Here is a 27,545-nt window from a genome sequence, read left to right on the forward strand (position 1 = left end):
ACTTGCAATTGAATGTTATGGTTAAATTAATGAAATTCTCTTGTTGTTTTTTTGTAACTGGCTATAACTTTGTTACCTATAAATGGAGTAACTCAATGACTTTCATGTATATCAAACTCAAATTCACCTTGACATATGTATGACCTTGATATTGAAGGTCAAATTATTTTATTTTCACTTATTACTGCTAATATTGTCTTTAAAAAAAAGTCAACGTCAAATTATTGAAATTTTGTAAAGTGGTCATTTTGTTATGTACATATTTGATTCATAAGTGGACTAAACAACACTTGTGACCAAACAGATATGTGGAATTATTTAGGTACGACCTTGACCTTAATTGACCTTGACCATTAAATGACATTTAATGTCAAATGTTTGAATTTTGAATAAATTTTCTTAACTTTGTTATTTATTTATAGAAAGGATTTATACTTGGACAAAACAACATAAGTGTGACCAGACAGACCAATTAAATTAAAAAAAGAAGAAACAATATTTTTCTGTAATTTTCTTATTTGTTTGCTTTCAGGCAAAGTAAAAAGGTTAAGCGTTGCCACCGCCCAGTGGTGCTTCTTGTCTGTTGATACATCTGAACTTTCACCTTTCTGAGTCTAATCAAATATTTTACATGAAGCCATGATTCAGGGTGCAAATCCATATCGGTACCCTCTTTGCGAAATCTGCTGAAACGGTACCCTCTCTGAACATGCACAGGTCATTCTCTGCTAAAAACAAATCAGCGATGGATACCAATCCAGTAAAATTTCATTGTAATAAGGAAAGGAGGTATGTCACGTAGAAAAGATGTATACCACGGAACACTAGGATGTTTTATTTATGTGCTGATTTGTCATGTGCCCGATTTTCATGTACTGCAACTTAACAATAAGCTACAAAAAATCGACATGTCTCGCTTCGCCCATCACCTCAACATATTTTTCGGGCTGAAATGAACCTGTGGCTTGATTATATATGCATCATACATATCTAATATGTTCATTTACATATCATCTTCGGACAAATGGCAGTATATTGTCAAAAATAAATGTAAAATTCATAAAAACACCCTACTTTCGGTTTTGCAGCGGCACGGGCTACCTCTCTTCATTTGAATTTTTATATCACAGGTACCCTCTCATTTTTTAACACATGGGTACCCTCAAGCACGACATATGCTTTTATTTGCGTTAATCGTTAAGTATGTAATATTTACATAAAAGTAAAAAGTATTACTTACACACTTAACGAATAACGTAAATAAAAGTATATGTCGTGCTTTGAGGGTTCCTATGTGTTCAATAATGATGGAATAAGTAATTATAGCATTTCCGAACTTTTCCGTATGCAAATTAGTTAATTCCGAATGAAACCGATCCAGTTGCATCCGAGTGTTTCGGCGAAATAAGATTGAAATTGTATAGCAGTTCATCATTAATGCGGATATACTTATGATTGAGGTGAAAATTTATGAAAAGTAAGATGTAAGGTAAAATGTCATCGTTCAACGGAAATATAACTTTAATAAAATGCTCAAACCAATCAATGATAAACTCGATGATCAGAGTCGTCGTTTGACAAACTTAAACGAAAAACACGAAAATCAAAAGAAAACTGTGGCAGATCTAGAATATAAGAATCATAAATTAAGCTCCGAGCTCCATGAAGCTGATGAGAGAATAGACACCTTAGAAAGAAGTCTCGACGATCTGGAGCAATATGGAAGAAGAACCTCCATTCGCTTCCATAGGGTTTTACTTTATCCCTCAGGGGAATCTAACTCTTCAAGTCCTGCCGGAAAAAAATCGTCTAGTAACCCTCAAGGCTCAAACCCAGGATCCAATACTAATACTACCAGCAAGCCAGATACTGATAAAATAGTCCTGGATATCTGCAAAAATATGATGAAGGTCACCCCTCCCATATCTGTGGACGACATAGAGAGGTCCCACACAATAGGTCCGGTGCGTGGCGGCTATGGGCAGATTCTGTGTAAATTCAAGTGCTGGAAAACTAAAACTAGGGTTTTTTATGGCGAAGTCAAACCTTAAACATCACAGTTCCACTGGGTTCAAAGTCTTTGTAACAGAAGACACGACAGTTCATGGTCCAACAGCTGGACCAAGCTAGGAAAGACAATCTAAGTCACTCTCTCACCATTTGTCAACAAAGATTGTCTCCCCTTATGTATAGATATCACTTACCTATCATATCCATTGTCATGTTATAGTCCATCTAAATTATATTAGAACCAGCTTATCTATTGTATACACTAGTACAAAAGTACTCTCTAAATTAAAAATACTCCTAAATTTCAATAAGCCTTTCGTATGTACACTTCATGCATAATCCTTTATGCACAATCAATGTCCTGATTAAAAATACTCCTACTTAAATATGTCCCTCGTATTTACATACCACACTATATATTTGTACTAATTGTCATGCACGAGTCAGCCAGTTGACCTGTTCTGGTCTAGTCAAACTACCCATGTTTACCGTACATCAGTTAAACAGACAAAACGAATACTGTAACATGATTTTTTTATTTTATTTTTTTTTACATAAACACCATGTTGTATGAATAACTGGTCCCAAAGATTAAGCAAACCGTCCGATTGCTTTTTAAGGCCAATGAAAACTGATTAATACTTCTATATATATATAGTGTTATCATGTGTATATAATTAGAAATAATTGTATTCCAATTTGTGTATAGAATGATATTTTGATTTATTTGGTGTTTGTCTTGTTATTTTAATACATGGTACACGAGATACGTTAAAGTATCCTTTGCTTCGTTTTCGATATGTTATTCACAAATCATCACGGATTTATATAACATATCCGTGAAATCATGTAAACCGCTTTGTGAATTATCATAATTATTAGGTGCCACTTGAAGTCTTTCCATGACACCAGCTGATTTGTTGATGTTTATCTAACAGTGTCTGTCACATGACCGTATTAACGCGAATATAGGTTTGTTTACAAAATACTGTTCTGATCCGCCCACGCAATTATATCGCGTCCATACCTATAGTCTGTCACAAAAAAACATTCAATTTTATTTGAAATTTTTAAATGCACCGGTGTGATATGTTTTAAGTTGTCATCGCTACTGTTAATACATATATTTTTGTCATGGAAAGACGTATTTATGCAATTGCTTTGTATTTATGTACATGAATGTGTGTTTTACTCAAATAGTGTTTATATGTGCATTCATTAAATAGTATAACTAGAAAATATTATAATAGGCAATTTCAGTGTGTATGGGTGTTTATAAAATATAAAAATTTGATTTAGTTACTAGCTTCTTATCCTGGCATTAGAGCAAATCTAGATCTAATAAATATATTCACTTTGAAATTTCGCTGTTTCACTCCGTAGCGATAATTAATCTCAATCTTTGTTTTTGTATTTTTTTTCTATTGTTTTGATATTGAATTTATGTATGCATGGGTAAGTTTTACATGGTAGAATCATAATTGAACGATCAGTATTTACGTCTTTAACTTTTCAATAAGCTAACATTCTATGCGGCCTGCATAGTTTTATCCCCCATTTACGTCACAACCGGTAAGGGAAGTAACTCTTCCCTGACTGTTATCGCTTAAATGAAAGGGTCTATACTGTACATATTTTAAGGATCTTGTTGCTTTGTATTTATGTACATGGTATCAATGATTATACTGTACATATTTTAAGGATTTTGTTGCTTTGTATTTATGTACATGAATGTGTGTCTAATTCAAATAGTGTTTATATGTGCATTCATTAAAAAGCATCACTGATTATACTGTACATATTTTAAAGGCTTAAACAATTATGTTTCATGTTGTATAGTATTTTGTTTTGCTTTATAAAATAAGGTTATGCAGATACTTAAAACAAATCTATTCATAATGGAATCTTTTTAAAAGTTTGCCTGGCATAATCTAGATTAAAAAAAAATAATAATAATAATTTTTTCTTCATTATTTATTTACATTTTTGGAGATTGTTAATTTCTTGAAGAACATAATAACATTAACATGATTAAAGATACCAAATCAATTATGATCTATCTTATCTTACTGTCAGGCAGAATACTACTTATGGATTACATCAAATCTTAATATTTGAATATATTATTGTTATACATACAAACAGTCTGATTAAGAAATAAGAAAAAATTGTTTTAATTTACCAACAACCAACATTTTTGCCTTGAGCAAAACTTTTCTGTGAAATGGAAGTGTATTTTTTTCTTTGTCTTTTTTCCTTCATTGCTATCACTACAAATGTAAAATGTTCAGGATTCAGTATATCGGGGAAAGGGGATGTCACGGAATTAGTACTATGCATGTCTATATAACTAACCTGTCGTCGTCGGTCATGCGTATGGATTCGTGCTTACTTATCCCTAATGGGTAATTGTACTGTGGCATGGCGGATTGGTTTATTCTACAATGGTACGCAAGGGATTAAAAAGTCTCAAATGATAATTAGTTATCCGTTCTTTATTTTGTATTACAAGCTAACGCTTATTCTATTAATGTTTAAACGTACGCTAAACTCCTTGATCAGTTTTCTGATGGTATCCGTTAATAATGTTAGCTTTTCTTCTGTAGCTGTAAGTGTAAACTATTTGAAACATACAGTATGGAAATGTATACGACTATCGATAACTATCTTAGCCCCAAGCTAATATATGTCACTCCTCTATTGTTGTCCTTAAGTGGAGATATTGAAAAAAATCCTGGTCCAGGCGAATCTAACGATGATTGTCTTATCCTTAGTCAAAATATAAGAAGCATTAGGAATAAGTTAAATTATGTCAAAGATAACTGGCTTGATTTTGATATACTCTGCTTCACAGAGACACATCTTGATAATATAGTGTCGAACGACGATATTAAACTAGATAATTTTTCCACAAGTATATGTTTCAGACCAATTAATCTCGAAACGAAAATTTAAATTAGAGGACTATTACTTTGAAGAATCACTTTGGATTGAATTAAGAAACAAGCACACTAAGCAACTTATTTGTACTGTTTATAGACAACCAAATGCCCCCGTCGAATTCTGGAATAAAATGAATATTTGTTTAGAAAAAGCCCTTGAACAATATAGCCGAATAATGGGGATGTAAATGAAAATCACAAATTTAAAGATGTTTTAATATTAAACGACCTTAAGAATATAATTAGAGAACCGACTCGAGTAAATGCAAACTCCTCAACACTAATTGACCCAATAGCAATTCATGTTTACGATTCTGGAATAATTCCCACACCGAGCGACATCACTGACCATTTTGGAACCTACCTGTTTACCAAATATACGAAAGAATCATGTAAAACATATAAAAGACGTGTATGGAATTATAATAGAGGAAATTTTCAGGAACTTAATAATCTCATACAAAATAATGATTGGTCATTTCTAAATTAAAACTCAGTACATGAAGCCACCGAATTGTACTTAGATTAGCCGAAAACTGCATTCCAACGCGTTTAGTAACTATTAGACCTAAGGACAAACCGTGGTATGACTCAGTAATTCGTAGAACTTCCAGGCAACGTGATCGCTCAAAGAAAAAAGCAGTTAGAACTAATGCGATTTTTGATTGGAACACTTTCAAACATCTAAGAAACAAAGTCAATAATTTAAAAAAACATGCTAAAGAACAATTTTTTAATAATCTTGAGTATTCGTTGGAGGAGGCAAGTGTAAATGATCCAAAACTTTATTAGAAAACAGTTAAGTTATTGCTTAAAGAAAATTCAAATCCGTTTAATTCAATACCAACCTTATTAGTAGATGAAAATGGTAATGAATAACACTATGAAACTAATGCCGAAAAAGCAAATTGCTTAAACGAATATTTCATATCAGTGTCGCATATTGATACAACTTCTACTCAACTTCCGGTATTTATTCAAAAATCAAATAGAGGATATTGAATGAGTGTAAGTTCAATACTGATAGTTCAATACTGAATTTATTGCACGAGTTGAATAAAATTATATTATGCGAGCCTCTGGCGAGCATAATATTATTTTATTCAACGAGTGCAATAAATTCAGTAATGAACTTACACGAATTTAATATTCTATTTATCACATACCCAAAATAAAGACCGTTTAAAGAGAAATAAGAGTCATCTTTCATTGACGCGCTTATAGTATAACGCTAACATTTAGCGCATCATTACACTATGTTTGTATAACGCTAATGACGTCACGTCAAAATATATGCACGGCCGTGCAATACCATATTTACGGAGTCGCAAAATCGGCACGGGTGTGTGATAAACAACGATATTGAAAATTTTACAATTAATTACCAAGAAATAATTGATATATTGTCGTTATTTCCCGTAAACAAGGCGGTTGGGCCGGATGATATAAGTCATAAAATTTTAAAAGAAACAAAACTAACTATTTGTAAGCCATTATGTATTTTATTTAATAGATCTCTTCGAGAAAGTGTTTATCCTAATATATGGAAATTTGCAAAAGTTATGCCCCTTTTTAAAAAAGGAAATAGAAATAGTCCTTCTAATTATCGCCCAATATCATTCATGGAGCGAGTAATCTTCAAACATATATACAACCATCTACATTCAAACAATTTGAAATATCCCTTACAGTCAGGTTTTCTCCCTGGACATTCAACTGTTTATCAATTAATAGATATCTATCATCAAATTTGCGAATCCTATGACAAAAAACTATCGACCTGTATTATTTTTTGTGATATATCAAAAGCATTCGACAGGGTATGGCATCAAGGTCTGCTTTTTAAACTAAAACAATATGGTATTAAAGACCAGCTTCTCAGTTGGGTTACTGATTATCTCTCTAAAAGGAAACAATCTGTCTGCCATCCTGAATATATCTGCAAGCGTCCCTCAAGACTCAGCCCTTGGGCCTCTATTGTTTTTGATTTACGTCAATGATATTGCCGAAAACTTACTCTCTATTACTCGTCTTTTTGCAGACGACAGCTCTTTAGCTGTTTCTTCAAACAATATCGGCTTCATAGAAACAACTTTAAATCGTGACCTTAATATCATTAATGAATGGTCTAATGAGTTTCAATCCCAATAAAACTGAAACACAAATCCTAAGCCAATATTATTCTTTAATAACTTTGTTGATCATCACAAACATTTAGGCTTGACAATTTCTCATGATCTCAAATGGCATGAACATATCGAAAAAATAATGTTATCAGCGTCAAAAGTTTTAAGTACAATGCGTGCATTAAAATTCAAACTTAAACGATCTACTCTGACATGCGTCCGATTTTGGAATACGCCTCAGTAGTATGGGTCGGTTGTACATTAAACGAAAAGCAGTCACTTGAACAATTGCAATACGAAGCCGCGCGCGTCGTAACTGGGTTAACTAGGTCTGTATCGATAAATTCATTGATTAAAGAAGTCGGCTGGGTATCTCTTTCAGACAGACGTAAAATTCAAAAGTTAGTCACTGTTTACAAAGCAAAAAATGGCCTTGTCCCTCATTATCTTGAAAATCTCTTCCCAAGTACTGTTTCAGAAACATCAAACTATCCACTTCGAAATAATAACAATTATGCAATATTAGCTCGTCGTACTGAAACGTATAATAGATCTTTCTTACCTTCAGCAACTGAACTTTGGAATTCCCTTGATGCTAGTATTCGTAATGCGGAATAACTAAACATATTGAAAACTAGAATGAAAGAAATGTTCAAAGCTCCTATTGTACCTAAACATTTTTTAATAGGTGACAGATAATTATCAGTTTTACACTCACGTATAAGAAACAATTGCAGTGACCTAAATCGGTGACTTAGTTAGAAGAAATCATCTTAGTGAAAATCCCACATGTCATTGCGGAAATGCAGTTGAGAATGCTGGGCATTTTTTCTTTAAGTGCCCGAGTTATCAAACGCAAAGAATAACACTCTTTACAGAAACTAGGACGTTCCACCCACTGAATACAAATCTACTGTTACTTGGTAGTGATAGCCTAGCTTCGAAAGATAATGAAGTTATATTTACTGCTGTTCATAAATTTATTAAAAATACAAATCGATTCACTTATACCTAAACATTAAACATTTATCATGTACTTAGCATATTATATAAGAAGTAATTACAAATACCCTGTACCCAATATAAAGTAAATGCACATAACAGCCTTAACGAAACCCGTGACACTAAGGGGTGGGGTGGGGTGGGGGGTAGGTAATACTGAATCCTTAGATCATCCATCAAAAATTTATAAAATACATGAACGTTGATTTCTATTTGTTAGATTACTTTATTGTATATTGTTAAAAATCGTTTCTTACGATTCATTCCATCAGCAATTATACATACACTATGTTTATGTTATATGCCATTAAGTATTGAATATAGTTTTTTCGTTTGCTTTTGCTGTTTAAAATACATATGAATTTTGTATCTTTATTGTATATAGCAATAAAATATGATTAAACCATGTGTATTATGATATCTAGTAAAAATCTGCAATGATATATACATGGAGTACCCCTGGTATTTTTCAGCAATTCAGAAATTCATTTTGTTAAAAATATTTTTATTATTATTATTTTCATCTGCGAGAATAAAAATAATTTCTTTAAATTGCTTGAATAATTAAATAATACATGTAAAAGTTATAATATTACAATAAGATTACTGTTTATACAATAAAACATGTGCATACGTATGTATAAAAGTATTTTTTTTTACATAGCATATATAATTTTCGAAAAGAATTGCATCAAAAGAGAAACTAGATTAGTAAATAATTACAAGTATGAAAATAACAGATCTATGTGAAAGTTTAGAATTTCGAAAAAAATGTGAAATCACATGTTGAAATTGTAGAAAAAGGGATAATAATTTAGAAACATCGTTATCAATCAGTATATCTTTATAAAGCTGATCAAATAAAATAAAAATGATCTAACTATTATCTATTTAAGTTATGATTAATTTATGTTATATGAAAAAATCAAAAATCATATAGAACAATGTATCAAAAATATGCTTGAATTAAATACTTTTATTACATGCTTTTCAGTGGTTTATAGAAATATATAAGTGAAATAAAAATGGTAATTTCACTGTTTTATGAATGGAAAAGTATTTAAAACATGAGTATTAATGAGAGCATGAGTATTAATATAACAATATTAATCATGTAATATCCAATATGTCCTCCCTGAGCTTGTATAACTTTCATACACCTCTGTCTCATAATTCCTCAGAAATCGCTGTGGAATGTTCCTCCATTCCTGCGGTTGTACCGCTCGCCTGAGCACACGCCGATTCAACTTATCCCACACGTGTTCAATAACATTCAAATCTGGAGACTAGCTGCTGAATGTTTTGCTGTTGTAGTAGGTTCCGGGTGGCATGTGATGTGTGCTCCGTCGTGCATGAGTATCATGCCCCGTCACCAGCTCGAAGATGAGGAAAAGTGACAGGAATAAGAACGTCCTGTTGATAATTTTAGCAGTCAGATTTCCTCGAGTGATGATCAAGTCTTGGTATATAGGGACACACCAGCCTGATGCCGGCGTCGTTCAACCGTTCCCATCTCCGTCGGTAAACTCGAACCCGACCGTCACTATGGAACAAATTCATCTTTCATCCGTGAAGAGGACATTTGCCCACTCTGCACGTGTCATGCGCTGATGCCGGCGGGCCCACTGTTCCCTTTGTTGACGAAGACGTGCAGGCCACGATATGGTCGTCTTGCTGGAATGTTCTGGTCGCGGAGACGCCTGATAATGGTCTTGCTACTAATGCGTCTGCAATGTGTACCAACTTTTGTTAATGCAGTCGATTCGGCGGTCTTAAATGGGTTTTGAAGATGACTTGCATCTTGTACAGTTGTTGTGACCCTTCCACGAGGCTGCCGCCGCTCGTCCTCAACTCGGCCGGTGCGTTGGTACTTTCACACTATGACAGACACATTTCAGCCAAAAACTCGCGCCACTTGAAAATATACAAACAAGAGTGATGTTTTTTTTCTTCTTATGTTTTGAGCAAATTATTAATCATATCAGAAATATCATAAATAAAGCAGTATTAACTTGGCATTTAAAATATATCACAAACTTACCTGTCTGGCTGAACCATGCCGATTGCGCGTGCGCGCTCTTGTAATTGCATGCGAACCATTTTACGTTTCACAGGATATCTATGATTTTTGAATGTTGCTAACTCAATACTATAGTTATATTGAAATAAAATCGAAAAGGTTTTCCAAAATCGTTTTCCTCGTGCAAAAAGTTGAATATAGAACGTGCGGAACCGATAATCCGTCATGGATGAATGATTTCGTTGAAAATATTTGCAAAAAGTAGTCAAACCGGTTCTGGTAAAATATTATGTTGCGTTAGAAAAGTCTTTCAGTGTAAAGCTGAGCAACCAGACATATGTGATATGACATTTTATTTTATACGGAGAAGAATAATATCCTTAGTTTACTTCTCCTTATTGACTTTGATGCTGCTTTCGACGCTGTGTCATGGAATTCCATGCACCAAGTCTTAGAGTTCTTTAACTTAAAATAGATAAAATTGTTTGTCATTGTGAACGGACACATGTCGGATTGGTTCTTACTTCATAGAGGATGCCGTCAAGGCGATGCTCTGTCACCGTACCTGTTCATTTTATATGCGGAGATACTTTCAATTCTAATTAGGAATAACAAAAATATTAAAGGCATAATAATTCAGAGTAAAGAATATAAAATATCACAGTATACTGATGATATTAGTTTGTTTTCGGATACAGAGAAAACTAAGGCATGATTGGGTCGAGGAAAAATAGTTACACCATTATTTGTCAAGAATATAATCTGGCATGGAATGAGTATTTACTGTTCTTGGGGTCAAATTTTCTAATTATCTCTCAGAAATAGTGAGACTTGAACTATGATTTAAAAATTGAAGCAATTAAAAAACTATTTGCAAATTGATCAAAAAGAATCTTTTCGCCTTTAAATGTAAATTGTAGTGCTCTAGCAAAACTAAAACATCTGATTTTAAGTACATTTTGTATTCCAAATCCTTCTTTAGTCAAAATCAATATAATTCAAAACTTATTCATTAAATTCCTATGGAATGAATCTCATGACAAACTCAAAATGATAGATTTGAGAACATTTATTACATGCTTTTCGATGGTTTATAGAAATATATCAGTGAATTAAAATTGTTAATTTCACTGTTTGAAACAGTGAAATTATCAAATTGATAATTTCACTGTTTTGAATTTAAGCCCCTTACGTTGTTTCAGTGAAATGCCAGCGTACACAGAACTGGAAACCAATTTAATAACGTGACGTCGTAAATGACGTCACGTTGTATAATTATTTGGCGCGCTATACATTTAGTATTAGGTAAAAATGTCCTTTTTAAAGTTTGTTTGCATATAATAAAAAGAAAATTTGTTTAGTTTAATGTAAGATCGAAATATATATCACCTCGTGAACACCAAAAGTTCACATTTCACTCGTGGCTGCGCCACTCGTGAAATATACCTTTTGGTGCTCACTCGGTGAAATATATTCCGATCTTACACTGAACTTAACAAATATCCTCTATTTATTTCATGCTTTCTGGTGGTTTATAGAAATATATCAGTGATATAAAACTGGTAATTTCACTGTTTGAAACAGTGAAATTACCACTTTGATAATTTCACTGTTTTGAATTTAAGCCCCTTACGTTGTTTCAGTGAAATACCAGCCCGCACAGTACTGGGAACCAACTTTATGACGTGACGTGGTAAATGACGTCACGTTGTATTATTATTTGGCGTGCTTTTCATTCAGTATTAGGTTTAATGTCTTTTTAAAACGTTTCTTTGCATGTAATAAAAAGAAAATTTGTTTAGTTTAGTGTAAGATTGAAATATATTTCACCTTTCATTATACCTATGCATTTTGTCAAAATGAATCAGAAACTTTGTTAAAAAAAAAACAATTTTGGTTAAAAGTTAAAATTATGTTAAAGACAAATGTACAAATTGACAGATTTCCATAATAATATTGGCTGGTAACAGATATATATTTGGCAGAACAAAACTTGATATTGTTTTAAACAAAATAATTCTGATTACAGTAGGATTTAAGAAAATAAGGCTTAATCTGGAAAATTTTAAGAATCAAATAGTAGTCTGAATAAGACTGAAAAATATACTGCAAAACAAACTTCAAAGTATGAGTTTTTTTAAAAGAGAAGTATGATAATTTAGTCTTTCAATATAATTCAGAATATTAATTTTCTTTTGCTTAGCCATCTTTTATGTATTTAGACTTGGCATTTGGTAAACTTGCAATGTATGTAGCTTTCCACCAACCCAAAACACTGTTTAAAGATATGTCTTTTAAACAGCAGAGATTATTTGATATTTTCCCTTTTTTCCCCTCTTTCCTCCCTCCCCCTCAATTCCCCGTTTCTCCTACCCTGATCCTTCCTCCTTTCAGTAGAATATCATAGTTTTAAGCAAATTGTTGGTTCTGTTTTGTTTATTATGTTTAAACAGTAATGACTATCACACAGTTCATTTTTTCTCTTTACAATTAAATGTTTAAGTTGTCTTGAGTAGATTATACTCTTTGTAAATTAAAGAGACAATTCAAGTGACTGACTGTCAAGATTTTACAAAAACACACTGACCAATTGTTGCTCATCATAGAATAAAATAGCTGTTAAAGTTATAGTTAAGTACATTGATTTTATATGACAATGCACATAGTTGCAAAATGGTTAAAATTCCCTTTGACCAACTCAGTATCCAATAAATTTTCAGGTAAATATTGCACGATAGTTTTCACATTTACTTGAGGAAAGTAAATTATGGTATTATTTGGGTAAAGTTTTTTAAAGTAAAATTATGTGTTCAAAGTGACATCACCATTTTGAAATACACACTTTTCATTTGATTTTAATAATAGGAACATAATGTGTTAAAACTAAAAAGATAACATCTTTCATTCCAATTGAACATGGTAGCAGATTTGTGACCAGCTCAGTCATTTGTAAAGACTCAGTTAATCACACTGGCCATAGCTTTCGCAGAAGCGGTGGGTCTACCGCAGCGACGGTGGAGTATTCGTCGCAGAAGCGGTGGATAAAATATGGCCGTTTGTTGTATTCGGTAAGTATATGACTGAATTTTGTTTTATGTTTTAATGTTTTACTGGAAACACTCAGTGAGACTGGAGCCCACATATGTACTCTTTCAACCTATTACACGGGCACGGTGCAATTCATTGCCGTTTATGCAAACACTTCTGTACAGTTTGATGAGGGGACGCCACTTTTCCCTAATTTTGGTTAAAACACATACAAATGTGTGCAAAACGACCCCATAATACATCGGCATCACATCGAATCAATGACACTTTCACAAATTAACCATAATTTGGAATATTGGGATATTGTTTTTGCCTGTTTATAAAATAAATGACAAAAAATGTTTTCGTCGCAGATGGCGGTACCAATCATGATAAAGTGTATAAAATTATATGCAAAGAGTTTTGTAAGGGGCAGTGGGGATGGTTCTCCGACGCCACTCTTTATATTTGACGGGCAAAGCTTGTTTTTGCTGAATATACAATCGAACAACACTTCCCAATCCTCGAAAATAATATTTTTGTTTGATTTTTGAAAGTGTCTTCACTAAATGTCCAGCAGATCTTACAGCATGCGCATTATTTAACACTTTTCTTCGGTGTGATATCGATACAAGTTTTCTTCAATTTCATTATCTAAAATATCCCTTATCAAAAAACCATTCTTAAGCTCCAACAACTTAAACTGATTCCATTTCTGCTCCAATATTTTTAAAAGAAGCTTGTTTTACTTCTGAAACCCATTCTATCACTATGTTGAGATCTTTATCTTGCTTTTGTACATTTTGGAACAGATCATCTTTGTTTACTGAATTAATACAAGACACACTATCGAAAGAAATTATGTTTATATTGATGTTTTGTATTTTCTTTTCATCAGTTAAACCACAATGTCTACATGGTATTCGACTCACGCTATCAGCGTTATTGTGCAATCGTCCTGGTCTATGTTCTACTTTTATCTGATGATGATAGCATCTCCAACCAGCGAGCAACCTGTCCTTCTGGATTTCTTTTATTCAATCATCTTAAAGATTCTTACTAGAAATTCACGTTCATAGAGATAATGGCGAAAATACTTTACAGAATACACTGTAAACGGTGATTTTGATATAGTGATATTTCTGTTTTGAAAGTCAAAAAAGTAAAAGGTAAAACAGGGCTGGGAATCAAAACTGCGTCGTATCCTACAAAATGTTAACAAACACCGAAAAGGGTATGTTTTTGTTCATAACTCTTTCTGTTGGAAATGGCTGAAACCCAGATATATGTATTAACACGCTCCACCATTTTCCGTTTGGTTCGGTATATGTTGTTTGTAAAACTATTTTGTAAAACAAAAGTTATAGCGAACTTGCAACTCGAAGCAGGCTAGAATTGTTATGAAATTTTGTGGATACGACGCAGTTAATATTGCTTTATCCATCGTTTTACCTTCAAATCAATTATATACTAATTTCAGAGTCATGTCCAATTTTCATTGCAAAAGCTACTTTTCAGTTAAATATGAACATATTACTTTATTTATCATAATATCTGAAACAATTGCTTATTTTTTCCTTTATGTTTTATATTATCCGTATTTTTTGGCAAAAATATAGAACGTGAATCACAAAATTCATTTTGTGAAAAAAAAACTGTTGGTCTGTCTGTTCTAGGTGATGCTTTTGGGTAGCGTTTTATTTCAAACTTTCACTCTACACTTTTAGTTTTACATGGGGTGCGCCTTTGTGCATTATTTCACGCAAATTTATACCTACAGAGAACCATTAGCTTACGAAAGAATCAGAAGTCCCTAGTGGTTTTAACATAAACAGCTCGGCCTCGGTCGGCCTCTCTGATTTTTTCCCAGTTTCATTTTTTACGCCTTTTTCCAACCGTATTTAAGTCATATAGGCGGGTAGTTTCCTAACCATCGTTCCTGGAGAGTGACATCAGTACTAGACTACATTCCTCCGCTCTAAACTACCAAAGCATCTCCCGAGGATCGAACCCACGCCAGAGAGGTAACTGGATTAGAAGTCATCGACTCTAACCATATGTGCATCTATACATATCAAATTTATCGAGTAAAAGTATTTAAAGAGTAAAATACCTTTGCAAAACGGAAACCTAGCTACTTTACAAAATATATTTTTTTTTTATCTTTTTTTTTAACCCAAATTTGAACAAGTTTTTAATGAAGAAGAAAGACACTATAGTGCGAATCCAGAAAATATATTCCAGAAAATATATTCCGTAGACTGTTCTCATCGTCAATAAAGAAATGCAATGCGACAAAATCAGCGGTAAAGTTCCACGGCGCTGAACATAAAAATGATTGAACGAAACTCATGCAGTACTCATACCTTAACCACTTATATAATTCTAAAAAATTTATTGTTCAGAAAAATGACCCTTTTCCTGAATATGAAAAGGGAATAAAATTTTATTTCAAATACCGTTAAAATTTCAAAAATTTAAACTCACTGTTACGATTTTTTTAAAAAAAAAGTATTCAAATAAAATCGGCGCGTAAAAAAACGGAATTGCGCAAATTGTTGTAAAAAATACAAAGGAACCACAATTTGCGCATTTTGAAAAAGTAACAAACCCCCCTTAAAAAGTTTTTTAGGCATGCTAGCAGCATTTTGACGCCACCCATATTTCAACGACGTGTTAATTTTAAAAGTCGTTTTAATAGGGTTGCGACAGGTTTCAATGTTTTGATACACCTTTTCCCCGGGAAATTTTTAGAGCTTTTGAATGTGCAAAAAATGCGACCCGGGAAAAAAAATTTTTTAATTTTTTTAGGATACGAAATTTTGATCCCGGGAAAATTGGAAAAGAAAAACGTAGATGGGAAAACTAGGAAACCTTTTTAAAAGGGGCTCCATTGAGGTCCCCAGGTAAATTTGCGTCCCCAAAAAAAATTTTCCCCAAACACAATATTAAAAAAAAATGAAAAAAACCACATTTTCCAACCCTTTAAAAATTACGCAGAAAAAGCATTTTTACAAAAGCTTTGATCAAATTTTCCCCGGATGTACAGAAGTTCCCAAAAATTTTCGGGGTTGGGAGATTTTTGGTACAACGGGTAAACGGGGCAAAAAAGCTATTTATTTTTTTGACACTTAATAATTGTCATGTTTTTTTAACGGGGTCAAGGAAAAAATGTATAGAAGCTATTCAAAATACAATTTTTATGCCTTGAAAAAATTAAAAGCCCGGAAGCGGACATTTAGACAAAGGAAAGAATTAATCAAATATTTTTTTTGAGATTTTTAAATTTTTTTAGTTCTTTATCCCTATATTAAACCCAAAAAAAAAATTCTGTTAAGAAGTTTTTTTGGTGTATATTGAAAATTTTCATTTCAATTTTTTGAAAAAATGGATGAAAAAAAATGTGCTCGGTGAATTTATTTTTATTATTTTCGGGGGTTTTATAGAAATATTATAAAAAACTGTTTCAATGTTTTTAAATTTAAGCCCCTCAGTTGTTTTTAGTGAAAAACCCAGGGCACAGTACGGGGACCAAAAGGGTAAACTAGCAACTTTAAAAAAATTTTCAATATTTCCAAAATTAAAAGAATTCTGTCAGGTTTTAATGTATACCTTTGCTTTTGAAAAAAAAGGATTAAAATAAACCCCCTTTTTGGGGGAAATAATTTTTAAAAAGTGCCCCATTTCTCTTTTCATAAAAAGGGTAAACTTATATTAAAATTTAAAAAAAAAGTTCTTTGGGACCCTTTTAAAATTTTTGTTTTAGGGTTTTAAATTACATGCTTTTCGATGGTTTTTTTAAGAAATATATTAGTAATTTAAAAAACGAAAATTTACTGTTTTAAAACAGTGAAATTATCAATTTAAAATTTTTCACTTTTTTTAAAATTTTTGGGCCCTTTACTTTTGGTTTCGGAAATACCGGTGTAAAAACAGAACGGGGAAACCATTTTTAATTTAACGTGAGGTCGAAAATTTGACGTCACGTTGTAAATTTTTTTGGCGCGCTATTCAATTTTTAGTATTAGGGTAAAAAAGCCCCCTTTTTAACTTTGGTTTGCATTAATTAAAAAAAAAATTTTTTTTAGTTTAGTAAAAACCCCCGAAATTATTTCCCTCGGTAAAACACCAAAAGGTTCACATTTAAATCGGGGCGCGCCACTCGTGAAATTTTATCCCTTTTTTGGTGCCCCAATTTAAAAATTTTAAATTTTCGTGTTTTTCCGGGGGTTTTGCAGAGTTATGTGCCCTTAGCCAGTTTTCAGAGAATAAAGAACATTTCCAAATAGAAAAAGATCAACACTTTATTATCGACTACAGCAGTCATACGCAGGCGTGTCGAAAAAGTTTGTAAAGATTCAACTTTAGATAAATTCCACATTTACAAAACAAAAGTAAAAATTTAAAAAAAATTAAGTTGCCCGGGAAAATTTTGTTGATAGGGAAATTAAATAAAAAACCAAGATTTTTCAATTTTTCTCCCAAATGAAATGTTTGGGGTTTTTAATAATTCGCTTTGGGCTTTGAAAACAGAGAGTAGATTTGAGTAGTTTTCCCCGGGCTTTATCATTGAGTAGTTTTGGGCCCTTTAACAAGTAAATCATTTCCCTTAAAAGATTGTCGTAAAAAAGGGGTTTTGAACCACCAAGGCTTTCCCCTAGACCAGACTTTGGGAAACCTAAATCACTTTCCCCCAATTTAGTGTGAGACGTAAAATACAAGTATCGGGAAGTGGCAGCGTCAAATTTAAACGGAAGTTAAAAACCCCCCTTTGAACCCCCCCCCTTTTGGCTAAATGTTTTGGTTGTTTTTAAAGAGGGGTTAAAAATACATGGATGGAAAAACACCCCATTGTCCGATTTTGGGTTACAGAAAAGGGAACTTTATAAAATTTTTTCACATTTTTAAAAACTAGACTAAAAAGAACCCTCAACCAAGCAACCAAACATTAATTTCCCCAAAATAAGTCGTTGAATGTTTCTGTTTTCTGTAATTTAAGAGAAATCTTCAAACAAAAGCAGACGGGCCCGCTTAGAGACTCTGGCCAGGGGGCTATGGACTCTTATTTGGGTCTCTTATTTGTTTATTTACTGTTTCCCCCCTTTAAAAATTCGAATCCCCCTTTAATAAATTTAAACACCCTTTTAGAAAAGGTGCATTAAAGGAAACTTGGGGCTCGCAACAACCCAAAGTTATTTTAAATTAAATTGTTAAAAAAACTTTTTTTATGTTTTTATGTCCGGGTTTCATTTTTACAAAACATCTTACTTTATTAAACCCCACTAAAAGATGGTAACAGAATTGTCCGAGAAATATTCTTTAATTTTTTCTTTTTGATATAGAATTTTAAATCTTTTAATTTAAATTAAGGCCCCCCCATTTTAAAAAAAGCTTTCATTTGGGAAAAACCCTGTTATCCTTTTGTTATTTTAAAAACTTTTTTGGGGGTTTTTTCATGTACTTTTACTTCGCTTGGGAACTGGTTTCCCAAAGTTTTGTTTCACGAGTTTACTAATTTTTTTTATGTTTTAAAGTTTTGATTTTCTAGTTATTGCAATAAATTTTAAAAAAAAGAAACCTTTTTGTTTTTTTTTTCAATAAAAAAAAAATGATTGGGGAAAATTTCTGCTGCCGTTGTGCTGCTGTTGGCCCCTGCTTTTCCCCCCCAACCAAAAACCCCCATTAACAAAAACCAAACCCCAAAAACAATTTCCAAACCCCCCACAATTCCCGAATCCCAAACCCCCACCCCTACTACTTTAATTGTACTAAATTCTATGGGTAAAGGGAGTAACTGCTACTTTTAAACAAACAAGACGTACTTTTCAAAATTTCTTTTCTGGGGGGTGATTTTAATGATGGAATTTATGATTTTTAACGATTATTTTTATTAATTATTTCTTGCCCGGTTTGCTGGGGGGACCCACGACGTGGTGATAATAATGGGTTTAAACAATAAAATTTCCCTTTCTTTTTTATTAAATCCCAAAAAGATTTGTTTTTCATTTTTCCCCAAAATGGTCCATATTTTTTTAAATTTTTTGGGGCATATCAAAAAATATTTTAAAAATTTTTTTTACGGCCCCAAAAAGGAAAAAATTTCGATTTTTTCCATTTTTTGGACATATGGTTTCACCATTTTTAAAAAAATGGGGGCCGTTTTACAAAAATGTTGCCGTAACACCCCTTCATGTCATTAAATTTTTTGGGACCCATTTCTTTGACGCTTTGGGAAATTTTTCAATTTGGGAAAAAAACGGGAAGAGGCCCTTTATTCCCAAAAACCCAAATTGAAATTTTCCTTTTTTATATTTTAAGGGTTTTTTAATTTTACTTTTTATTATTTCTATAAACCCAAACCCAAAAACAAAGTAAAAATTAAATTCTATTTTTTTTCCGGGGGTTTTTCACTTTGTGCTTTGATAAAAATACTAAAATCATTTTTATGTTCTGATTCTTTTTGTTATTTAGAAAGCCATTGTTTTTCATGTTTTCCCAATTTTTAATTTTCAAAAAAAAACTAAATTTTTTCAGGTTAAAATTGAAAAATAATTACTTTTTTATCATAATAATTTTGAAACAATTTTCTTATTTTTTTTTCCCTTTTTGTTTTTTTTTAAATTTATCCGTATTTTTTGGCAAAAATATAGAACGTGAAATCACAAAAATTCATTTTGTGAAAAAAAAACTGTGGGGGCCCCCTGTACTGTTCTAGGTGATGCTTTTTGTGGTTTTATTTCAAACTTTCACTCTACACTTTAAAAGTTTTACTGGGGGTTGCGCCTTTTTGTGCATTATTTCATGCAAAAATGGTTATAACCTACAGAGAAAACCAATTAGCTTCGAAAGAAATCAGAAGTCCCTAGTGGTTTTAACATAAACAGCTCGGCCTCGGTCGCCTCTCTGATTTTTTCCCAGTTTTCCAATTTTTACGCCTTTTTTCCAACCCGTATTTTAAGTCAAATATAGCGGGGGGGGGTATTTTTCCCTAACCTTTCGTTTTCCTGAGAGTGACATCAGTACTAGACTACAAATTCCTCCGCTCTAAACTACCAAAGCATCTTCCCGAGGATCGAACCCACGCCAGAGAGGTAACTGGATTAGAAGTCATCGGACTCTAACCATATGTGCATCTATACATATCAAATTTATCGAGTAAAAGTATTTAAAGAGTAAAATACCTTTGCAAAACGGAAACCTAGCTACTTTACAAAATATTTTTTTTTTTTATCTTTTTTTTTAACCCAAATTTGAACAAGTTTTTAATGAAGAAGAAAGACACTATAGTGCGAATCCAGAAAATATTTCCAGAAAATATATTCCGTAGACTGTTCTCATCGTCAATAAAGAAATGCAATGCGACAAAATCAGCGGTAAAGTTCCACGGCGCTGAACATAAAAATGATTGAACGAAACTCATGCAGTACTCATACCTTAACCACTTATATAATTCTAAAAATTTATTGTTCAGAATAAATGACCATTTTTCCTGATCATATAGTAAAAGAGGAATAATATTTTATTTCAAATACCGATTTAAGTTTCAAATTAAGCTCATCTGTCCTCATCGATTTTTAAAAAAAAATGTATTCAATAAAATCGGCGCGTAAAATAACGGAATTGCCGCAAATTGTTGTAAATAATACAATGGAAGCCATGCAATTTGCGCATTATGAAAAATGTAACAAACCCCCATTAACAAGTTTATAGGCATGCGTAGGCAGCACTTGTGATCGCACACCCATATTACAACGTACGTGTTTAATTAAACACGTACGTTGTAATATGGGTGTGCGATCACGTGTTTCAATGTATTTGATACACCTTTTCCGGAATTTGTAGATGCTTATGACATGTGCTAAAAAATGCGACCGGAAAATAAATTGTTTACATTTTTCAGGATACGACGAAGTTTTGATTCCCAGGTAAACTTGGAAAAGCAAATGACGTAGATGGAAAACCTACGGAAGCCTTTTAAAGGAGCTCCATTGAGGTCCGACAGGTAAATTATGCGTCCAAAAAAAATCTTTTCCACAAATCACAATATTACACAACTATGATAACAATAACCTACATTTTAACCAACCCTTTATCAACAATTACGCTAGAAAATGCAGTTTTCACAAAAGCTTTTGATTCAAGTTTTCCCAGGCATGTACAGAAGTTACCCAAAATTCATCGGGTATGGAGATTTTTGGTACAACGGTGTAAACGGGGCAAAATGTCTATTGATTTTTCTGAACACTTAATAATCTGTCATGTTTGTATAACTGGAGTACAACGAAGAAAAAATGTATAGAAGCTATTCAAAATAGCAATTTTGATGCCTTGAAAAATTAAACGCCAGTGAAGCGGACATTTCTAGACAAAACGGAAAGATATTATATCTAAATATTTTCTTTGAGATTTTTAAATTATTTTAGTTCATTTATACCTATATTCAACCAAAGTAAAAATATCTGTTAAGAAGTTTGTTTTGGTGTATATTGAAAAGTTTCAATTTCAATATTTTGAAGAAATGGATGAAGACGAAAATAGTGCATCGGTGATATTTATACTTTATTATACTTTTCGGTGGTTTATAGAAATATATCAGTGATATAAAACTGATAATTTCAATGTTTTGAATTGAAGCCCCTCACGTTGTTTCAGTGAAATACCAGCGTGCACAGTACTGGGTACCAACAGGCTAAACTAGCAACTTTAAATAACACATTTTCAATCCAGTTTCACAGGTAGATGAATTCTGTCAGGTTTAATGTATACCTTTGCTTTTGAAAATAAGGATTAAAATAAAACCCCCTTTTAGGGGCAAATAATTTAATAAGTAGCATCCCCGATTTCTCTTTCATAAATGTGCTAACACTTAGTATTAAATTCCAAAGAAAAGTTCTTAGGGGACCTTTAACATTTGATTACGGTTTATTACATGCTTTTCGATGGTTTATAGAAATATATTAGTGAATTAAAACTGATAATTTCACTGTTTTCAAACAGTGAAATTATCAATTTGATAATTTCACTGTTTTAAATTTAAGCCCTTTACGTTGTTTCAGTGAAATACCAGTGTACACAGAACTGGAAACCATCTTAATAACGTGACGTCGTAAATGACGTCACGTTGTATAATTATTTGGCGCGCTATTCATTTAGTATTAGGTAAAAATGTCCTTTTTAACATTTGTTTGCATATAATAAAAAGAAAATTTGTTTAGTTTAGTGTAAGATCGAAATATATTTCACCTCGTGAACACCAAAAGTTCACATTTCACTCGTGGCTGCGCCACTCGTGAAATATACCTTTTGGTGCTCACTCGGTGAAATATATTCCGATCTTTCACTGAACTTAACAAATATCCTCTATATAATCACTATAACCGAAATACTTAGGAATTAATTGTAATGCCTGTAGATATTTTTCGTTCATGTGTTTAAATACTAAAGAAGCTCTATAAATTTTCAAAACGATATGCAGTATTTCCGAAACAATTGACACAGGCTTTTAATACTCTTATAAATCTTAGTATTAGGTGTACCACCCACCTTATCACCAGAACAAACATACGATAAAAACAAGATCAACAAAGAAATGGTAGCATGCAATGAACGCAACACCCACACGACCACCACAACAGAGGGCCACAGCTAATTCATCAATGAAAAAATTAATCATGAAAATGAACAGTTGAGTGGTAGCAATCATTTTGTTAGGTTGAGGCAGTGTATTATTTGGTGATACTTTCGTTATTTTAAGTTGTAATGACATGCTGTTGGGTGAGTTCAGTCATGAAATAGAACTGGTAAATGTTACTTCATTATCTTGTGTGCTGATATCTTCTTCAGTCAATCAATGTGTTCTTCGTTGCAAAGGTCTTTATGTTCAGTGTTTTTGTGTTACTATTATTATGTTCAGTTCAGCTGATAATGTTTCGGTGTAGAGGTCATAATATTCAGAAGTGAACACAAATTTTTGTGTGATACCACAATTATGTTGGGTTCATTCGGATATTTTCGGGCACGTCGAAAGGCTAATGACCACTGAATTGCCAAAACAATTATATAGAAGAAATTTCTTTAACTTGTTCTGTTTATAAAACTGGTGTATGCTATTTTAAATAACTGGGCTGCAAATCGAGATATAATTGTTGACAGAATATGTTTAGAAAGAAATGAAGCACTTTCGATAATATAACACCAACAAACATAATTGATAATAGGAAAAAAAACGTAAACTGTCTACATGTGCTTCTTTTATTGATTTTAAGAAGCCACTTGATTATATAAATAAAGATTTACTATGGAAAATTTGTATGGCATAAAGGTAAAATGTTGTGTGCTGTACAATCTTTATATGATTCTGTAGAATTATCTCCAAACATACTGACTGATTTACTGTTAAGTCTGGATTACGTCAACAGGCCTCGACACTAACTTTTTTAGCAGGTGGTACGCCGGACCACTAGATTTGAAAGTTAGGTGGTCCTTCAAGAAGTCAGGTGGTCAATTATTATTATATCATTTTACTGCAAATGTAGAAAGAAATGTTTATACTTTATGACAAAGATGTATTATTAACCTTTAAAGAAAACAGATATTTTTAGATATATATATTTTTCATCTTATCAGAAAAGGGAGAGCAAGTCAGTAGGTATTCTATCGTAGAGTTATTTGTTTGTTTGTTTTCATCTCGTTCAAAAATACACAACATAGCTCTTATTTATGTTAACTTTTATATTGAAGTGATTTCACCCTCAACTCTAGTTAGGGAATAGTGAAACCATTTGTGTCTGTTATTTTCTTACTGTTATTCAAATATTCATTGCTGATACGTGGTACGTCTTATAATCATGATAATAACATAGCATCTTTTATAGATTAACATTTTTAATGGAACGAATAAATTATCTTATTCTTATTATCTAAATTATTTAAATAATGACAACGTTATTATTTTCTACTTTTCTCACAGATTTATAATACAGAATTTAACCTCCTTGTTGCTTGTTGGTTGATATTCATTTTTGACATTGGGTATTGTTAACCTATTAAAATAATTTTAACTCTAGAAGAAACAGATCTCTTATCATTAAACAGTTAAAATAAAGATAAATAGCATAGAATTACTAGATGAATTTTTTTCCAGTTCCTTTCGTTTGCTGCCGTTATTCAAGAATCTGAAATTTAAGTTTACCCAATATCATATCATTTCCATCATCGGATACTCACGGTTGATTAACATGTAACATAACATAAATGTTAATGGTTCCGCCGTGGTTATCAGCCAATGCATAATTACTAGCACCATTTGAATGAATTTTATAGCTAAATTAATATCACAAATTCTTAACTCTTTTAACTTGCATAAACAAAATTTTAGCGACTTAAAATGAAAGTAATTGATGACTTAAGAACTTCTTTAACTAATCAGAGATTAATGAACCATATACATGTACATCGGACATAGATTTTAAACAAAATTATATAACATGTTTTTGACCAAATCGCCATTCTCCCAAATGAGCCTTGCATCAACCAGAAAATTCAAGTGGTCCGACGGACCAGTGGGTTTTAAAATAAGGTGGTCCTTGCCAAAATCAAGTGGTCTCGGAACAACGGACCACCGCTAATGTCGAGGCCTGCGTCAATTATAACAAAATAATCTTGCTGTATTGGTGTTGATTATTGTCAACTTTGGTTTCACTTGCTGCAGTATTTGTCTTGCTGCAGTATTGGACATGCTACACTATTGGACTTGCTGCACTTTTGGACAAGCAACTTGCTGCGCTCCTTTGGACTTGCTGCACTATTGGATTAGCTTCGCTTCTTATACTTGCTGCGCACCTTGGACTTGCTGCTCTATTGAACTAGCTACGCTTCTTTAGACTTGCTGCGCTTCTTGGACTTGCTGCACTCCTTGGGCATCCTTCTTTTCTGGGAAGCGGACCGTTCTTTTTTTGGAGGCGTAGATCTACCGTTGCTAAGGCTCAAATCTTCACTAGAAAGCCGATTATTTTCTAGACATGCTGCTTTTTTGGTTCCGTCACTGGACCTAATGAGGAGACTTGCTGAAATTAGCTTTCTGACATTTGAAGCTGCTTTTGAAACCAAATTTTTTTTTAAATTTTTTTATTTCCAAATTCATTTCATATAAATGCACAACAACGCATTTTGAGAATAAATACACATGTCAGTGAACCGAGTATTGCGCCGGTGTCACGAGTATTGCTTATTAGTGTAACGAGTATTGGCTATTAATATCGAGTAAATGCGAGAAGTAAACACAGAATTTAAATCCAAATTCAATCTTTAATATTTTTTATTGTGTATATGTATTGACACTATATGTGCAGAATATGCAGTGGTGCTTTACTTGAAACAACTGCGAATAATCCATAGTCAGCAATTTTTTATGTTTACAAAGTTGTCGTTGTTTTCGTAGGATCAACCTTATTCATTATCTCCCCAACAGTTGTAAATATTCAACTCAAATTTCTCAAAATATGATAAGAATGCATTGGTCAATTTCGAATTTCGAAATAATTTGTGCAAACAAATTTAGAACTAAATATTATTACATCTGAAATTTTGGTTGCATGCGGGGGCATCCGTGGCATGATGACACATTTCTAGTTAGTCAAGCTTCGCTGTCTCCTGTGACAGCTCTGGTAGGTTTTTATTCTTTTTATAATGTGTTATTGTATGTCTTTTACATTTTCAGACTTCCTGCCAAAACAGCAATGGGGAGATTTACAAAAACACGTGTGGTCATCCTTGTGTGTATTGTTCTAAAATTAAAGACGCTATTTCTGAGGATCATAATTACTGTGCCAAAATAAGTACCGTATCTGTTGGTACGCAGACTGAGGACATTACCAATGAGAATGTTTGTAGTAAGGTACTCTTCTCAACACCGAAAAAGAAAGATGCTGCAGTTGCACTGAGCATCCCATCAATCAGCATAGGTCTTGACGATTCTGAATTGAGAGATCTTTCAACATTAGAAGCCTCATTCAGAGATGATTCTGATTCAACTTTTACTTGTTTATCAGATTCAGAGTCAGACAGTGACCAAGAGGAAACAGACAGTGAAAATACAATTGTTAGTGAAAAGAAGTACATAGTGTTTGAGTCAGCCCTTGAACAATTATTTCTTGCATTAAAGTGTCCTGTGTCCCATTGCAAGTGCCCGATTGACCCAGATGACATTAAAAGAACTCATATTGAAGGCAGTTTCCTGTCATGTGAAATAATCTGTACAGCTGGTCATACTATCATGAACTGGAAGTCTCAACCTATGCTGGGTAAGATGCCGGCAAGTAATCTTTTATGTAGTGCTGCATTATTATTTTGTGGACAGACATACACGCATATAGCTGAGTTTGCTAAATTCATGAATCTTGGATTTATGTCTGACACAACTTTCTATAGGATACAACGTGATCAAGTGATGCCTGTTGTGTTGGATACTTGGCAACAGATTCAGTCTGAACTTCTGCAAAGTGTCAAAGATTCTGGTAGGCCACTTCGTTTATCTGGTGATGGAAGATGTGACAGTCCTGGATATAATGCTAAATACTGTACTTATTCCGTTATGGACTTAGAAACAAGTGCCATATTAACATATGTTGTAGTACAAGTTACTGAAACAGGCAGTTCTGGGAGAATGGAAGCAGAAGGTTTCCGTAGGTGCATGAACTTTCTTTTAGATGAAGGTTTCGTCATAGAAGTTATGGCAACTGATAGGCATGTTTAAGGGAAGGAGTTTAATGTATGGCATCTGGCAAAAAAATATTAAACAAGAGGGCCATGATGACTCTGAGTCGCTCACCAGAAACAACTGCTTTTCAGTGTTGGATTGTCAATATTTTCTATTACTAAATTTGAGCATAGAATTTGAAGAAATGCCATAACCTGGGGTATTAGCTTTAGCTTAATATGAGCAAACTTGATGAAAGACTACCTAAGAATGCTACAAAGTTCGGTGATCATCTATCAATTATTTCAGTAGGAAATGATGTTCAAAGGTTTTTTTCTTGTTTTTAGCTAAAAGGGGCTAATTAAATTAGTATAGGCAAACTTGGTAAAATAGTACCGAGCAATGCTACAGATAAAGTTTGGTGATCATCCATCAATTGGTTCTGAAGTAGAAGATGTCTAAAGGTTTTTAACCATGTTTTCAACGAAAACCGGGTTATTGTCGAAGTTATTGTCGGGTTATTGCCCGAAGTCGGCGGGCCGGCGGGCGGGCGGGCCGGTCGGGCAGGCGTCAACTTTTGGTTTCCGCTCAATAACTTTAGTTTGCTTTGGCCTATTCACACCAAACTTGGTGTATGGATAGCTTATATCAAGATGCAGCTTGGGAATGTTACCCAGGGGTCTGTGATCAAGGTCAAGGTCACTGTTACTAAAAATAGAAAT

At 32.9% G+C, this 27,545-nt stretch overlaps 1 protein-coding gene across 1 annotated transcript; it reads left to right on the forward strand.

Annotated features, from left to right (window-relative positions):
* Positions 1–1,529: 1,529 nt before the first annotated feature.
* On the forward strand, positions 1,530–27,545 carry LOC132737932 (uncharacterized). Its single transcript, XM_060725313.1, has 2 exons — positions 1,530–1,964; positions 25,846–27,545. Exons 1-2 carry the CDS (start codon positions 1,530–1,532, stop codon positions 26,878–26,880), a joined length of 1,470 nt encoding a protein of 489 aa, XP_060581296.1. The 3' UTR covers positions 26,881–27,545.

The sequence above is a fragment of the Ruditapes philippinarum genome, unplaced genomic scaffold (genome assembly GCF_026571515.1).
Source record: "Ruditapes philippinarum isolate M1 unplaced genomic scaffold, ASM2657151v2 ctg4051_1_1_1_1, whole genome shotgun sequence".
Lineage (NCBI taxonomy): Eukaryota > Metazoa > Mollusca > Bivalvia > Venerida > Veneridae > Ruditapes > Ruditapes philippinarum.

What these genes read in the sequence shown, in the direction of transcription:
- LOC132737932 (XM_060725313.1), top strand. Translation starts at nt 1,530, where the DNA reads ATGCTCAAACCAATCAATGATAAACTCGATGATCAGAGTCGTCGTTTG. An exon ending in GGTCCCACACAATAGGTCCG is followed by an intron (nt 1,965 to 25,845) that starts GTGCGTGGCGGC and finishes TTACATTTTCAG; the next exon opens with ACTTCCTGCCAAAACAGCAA.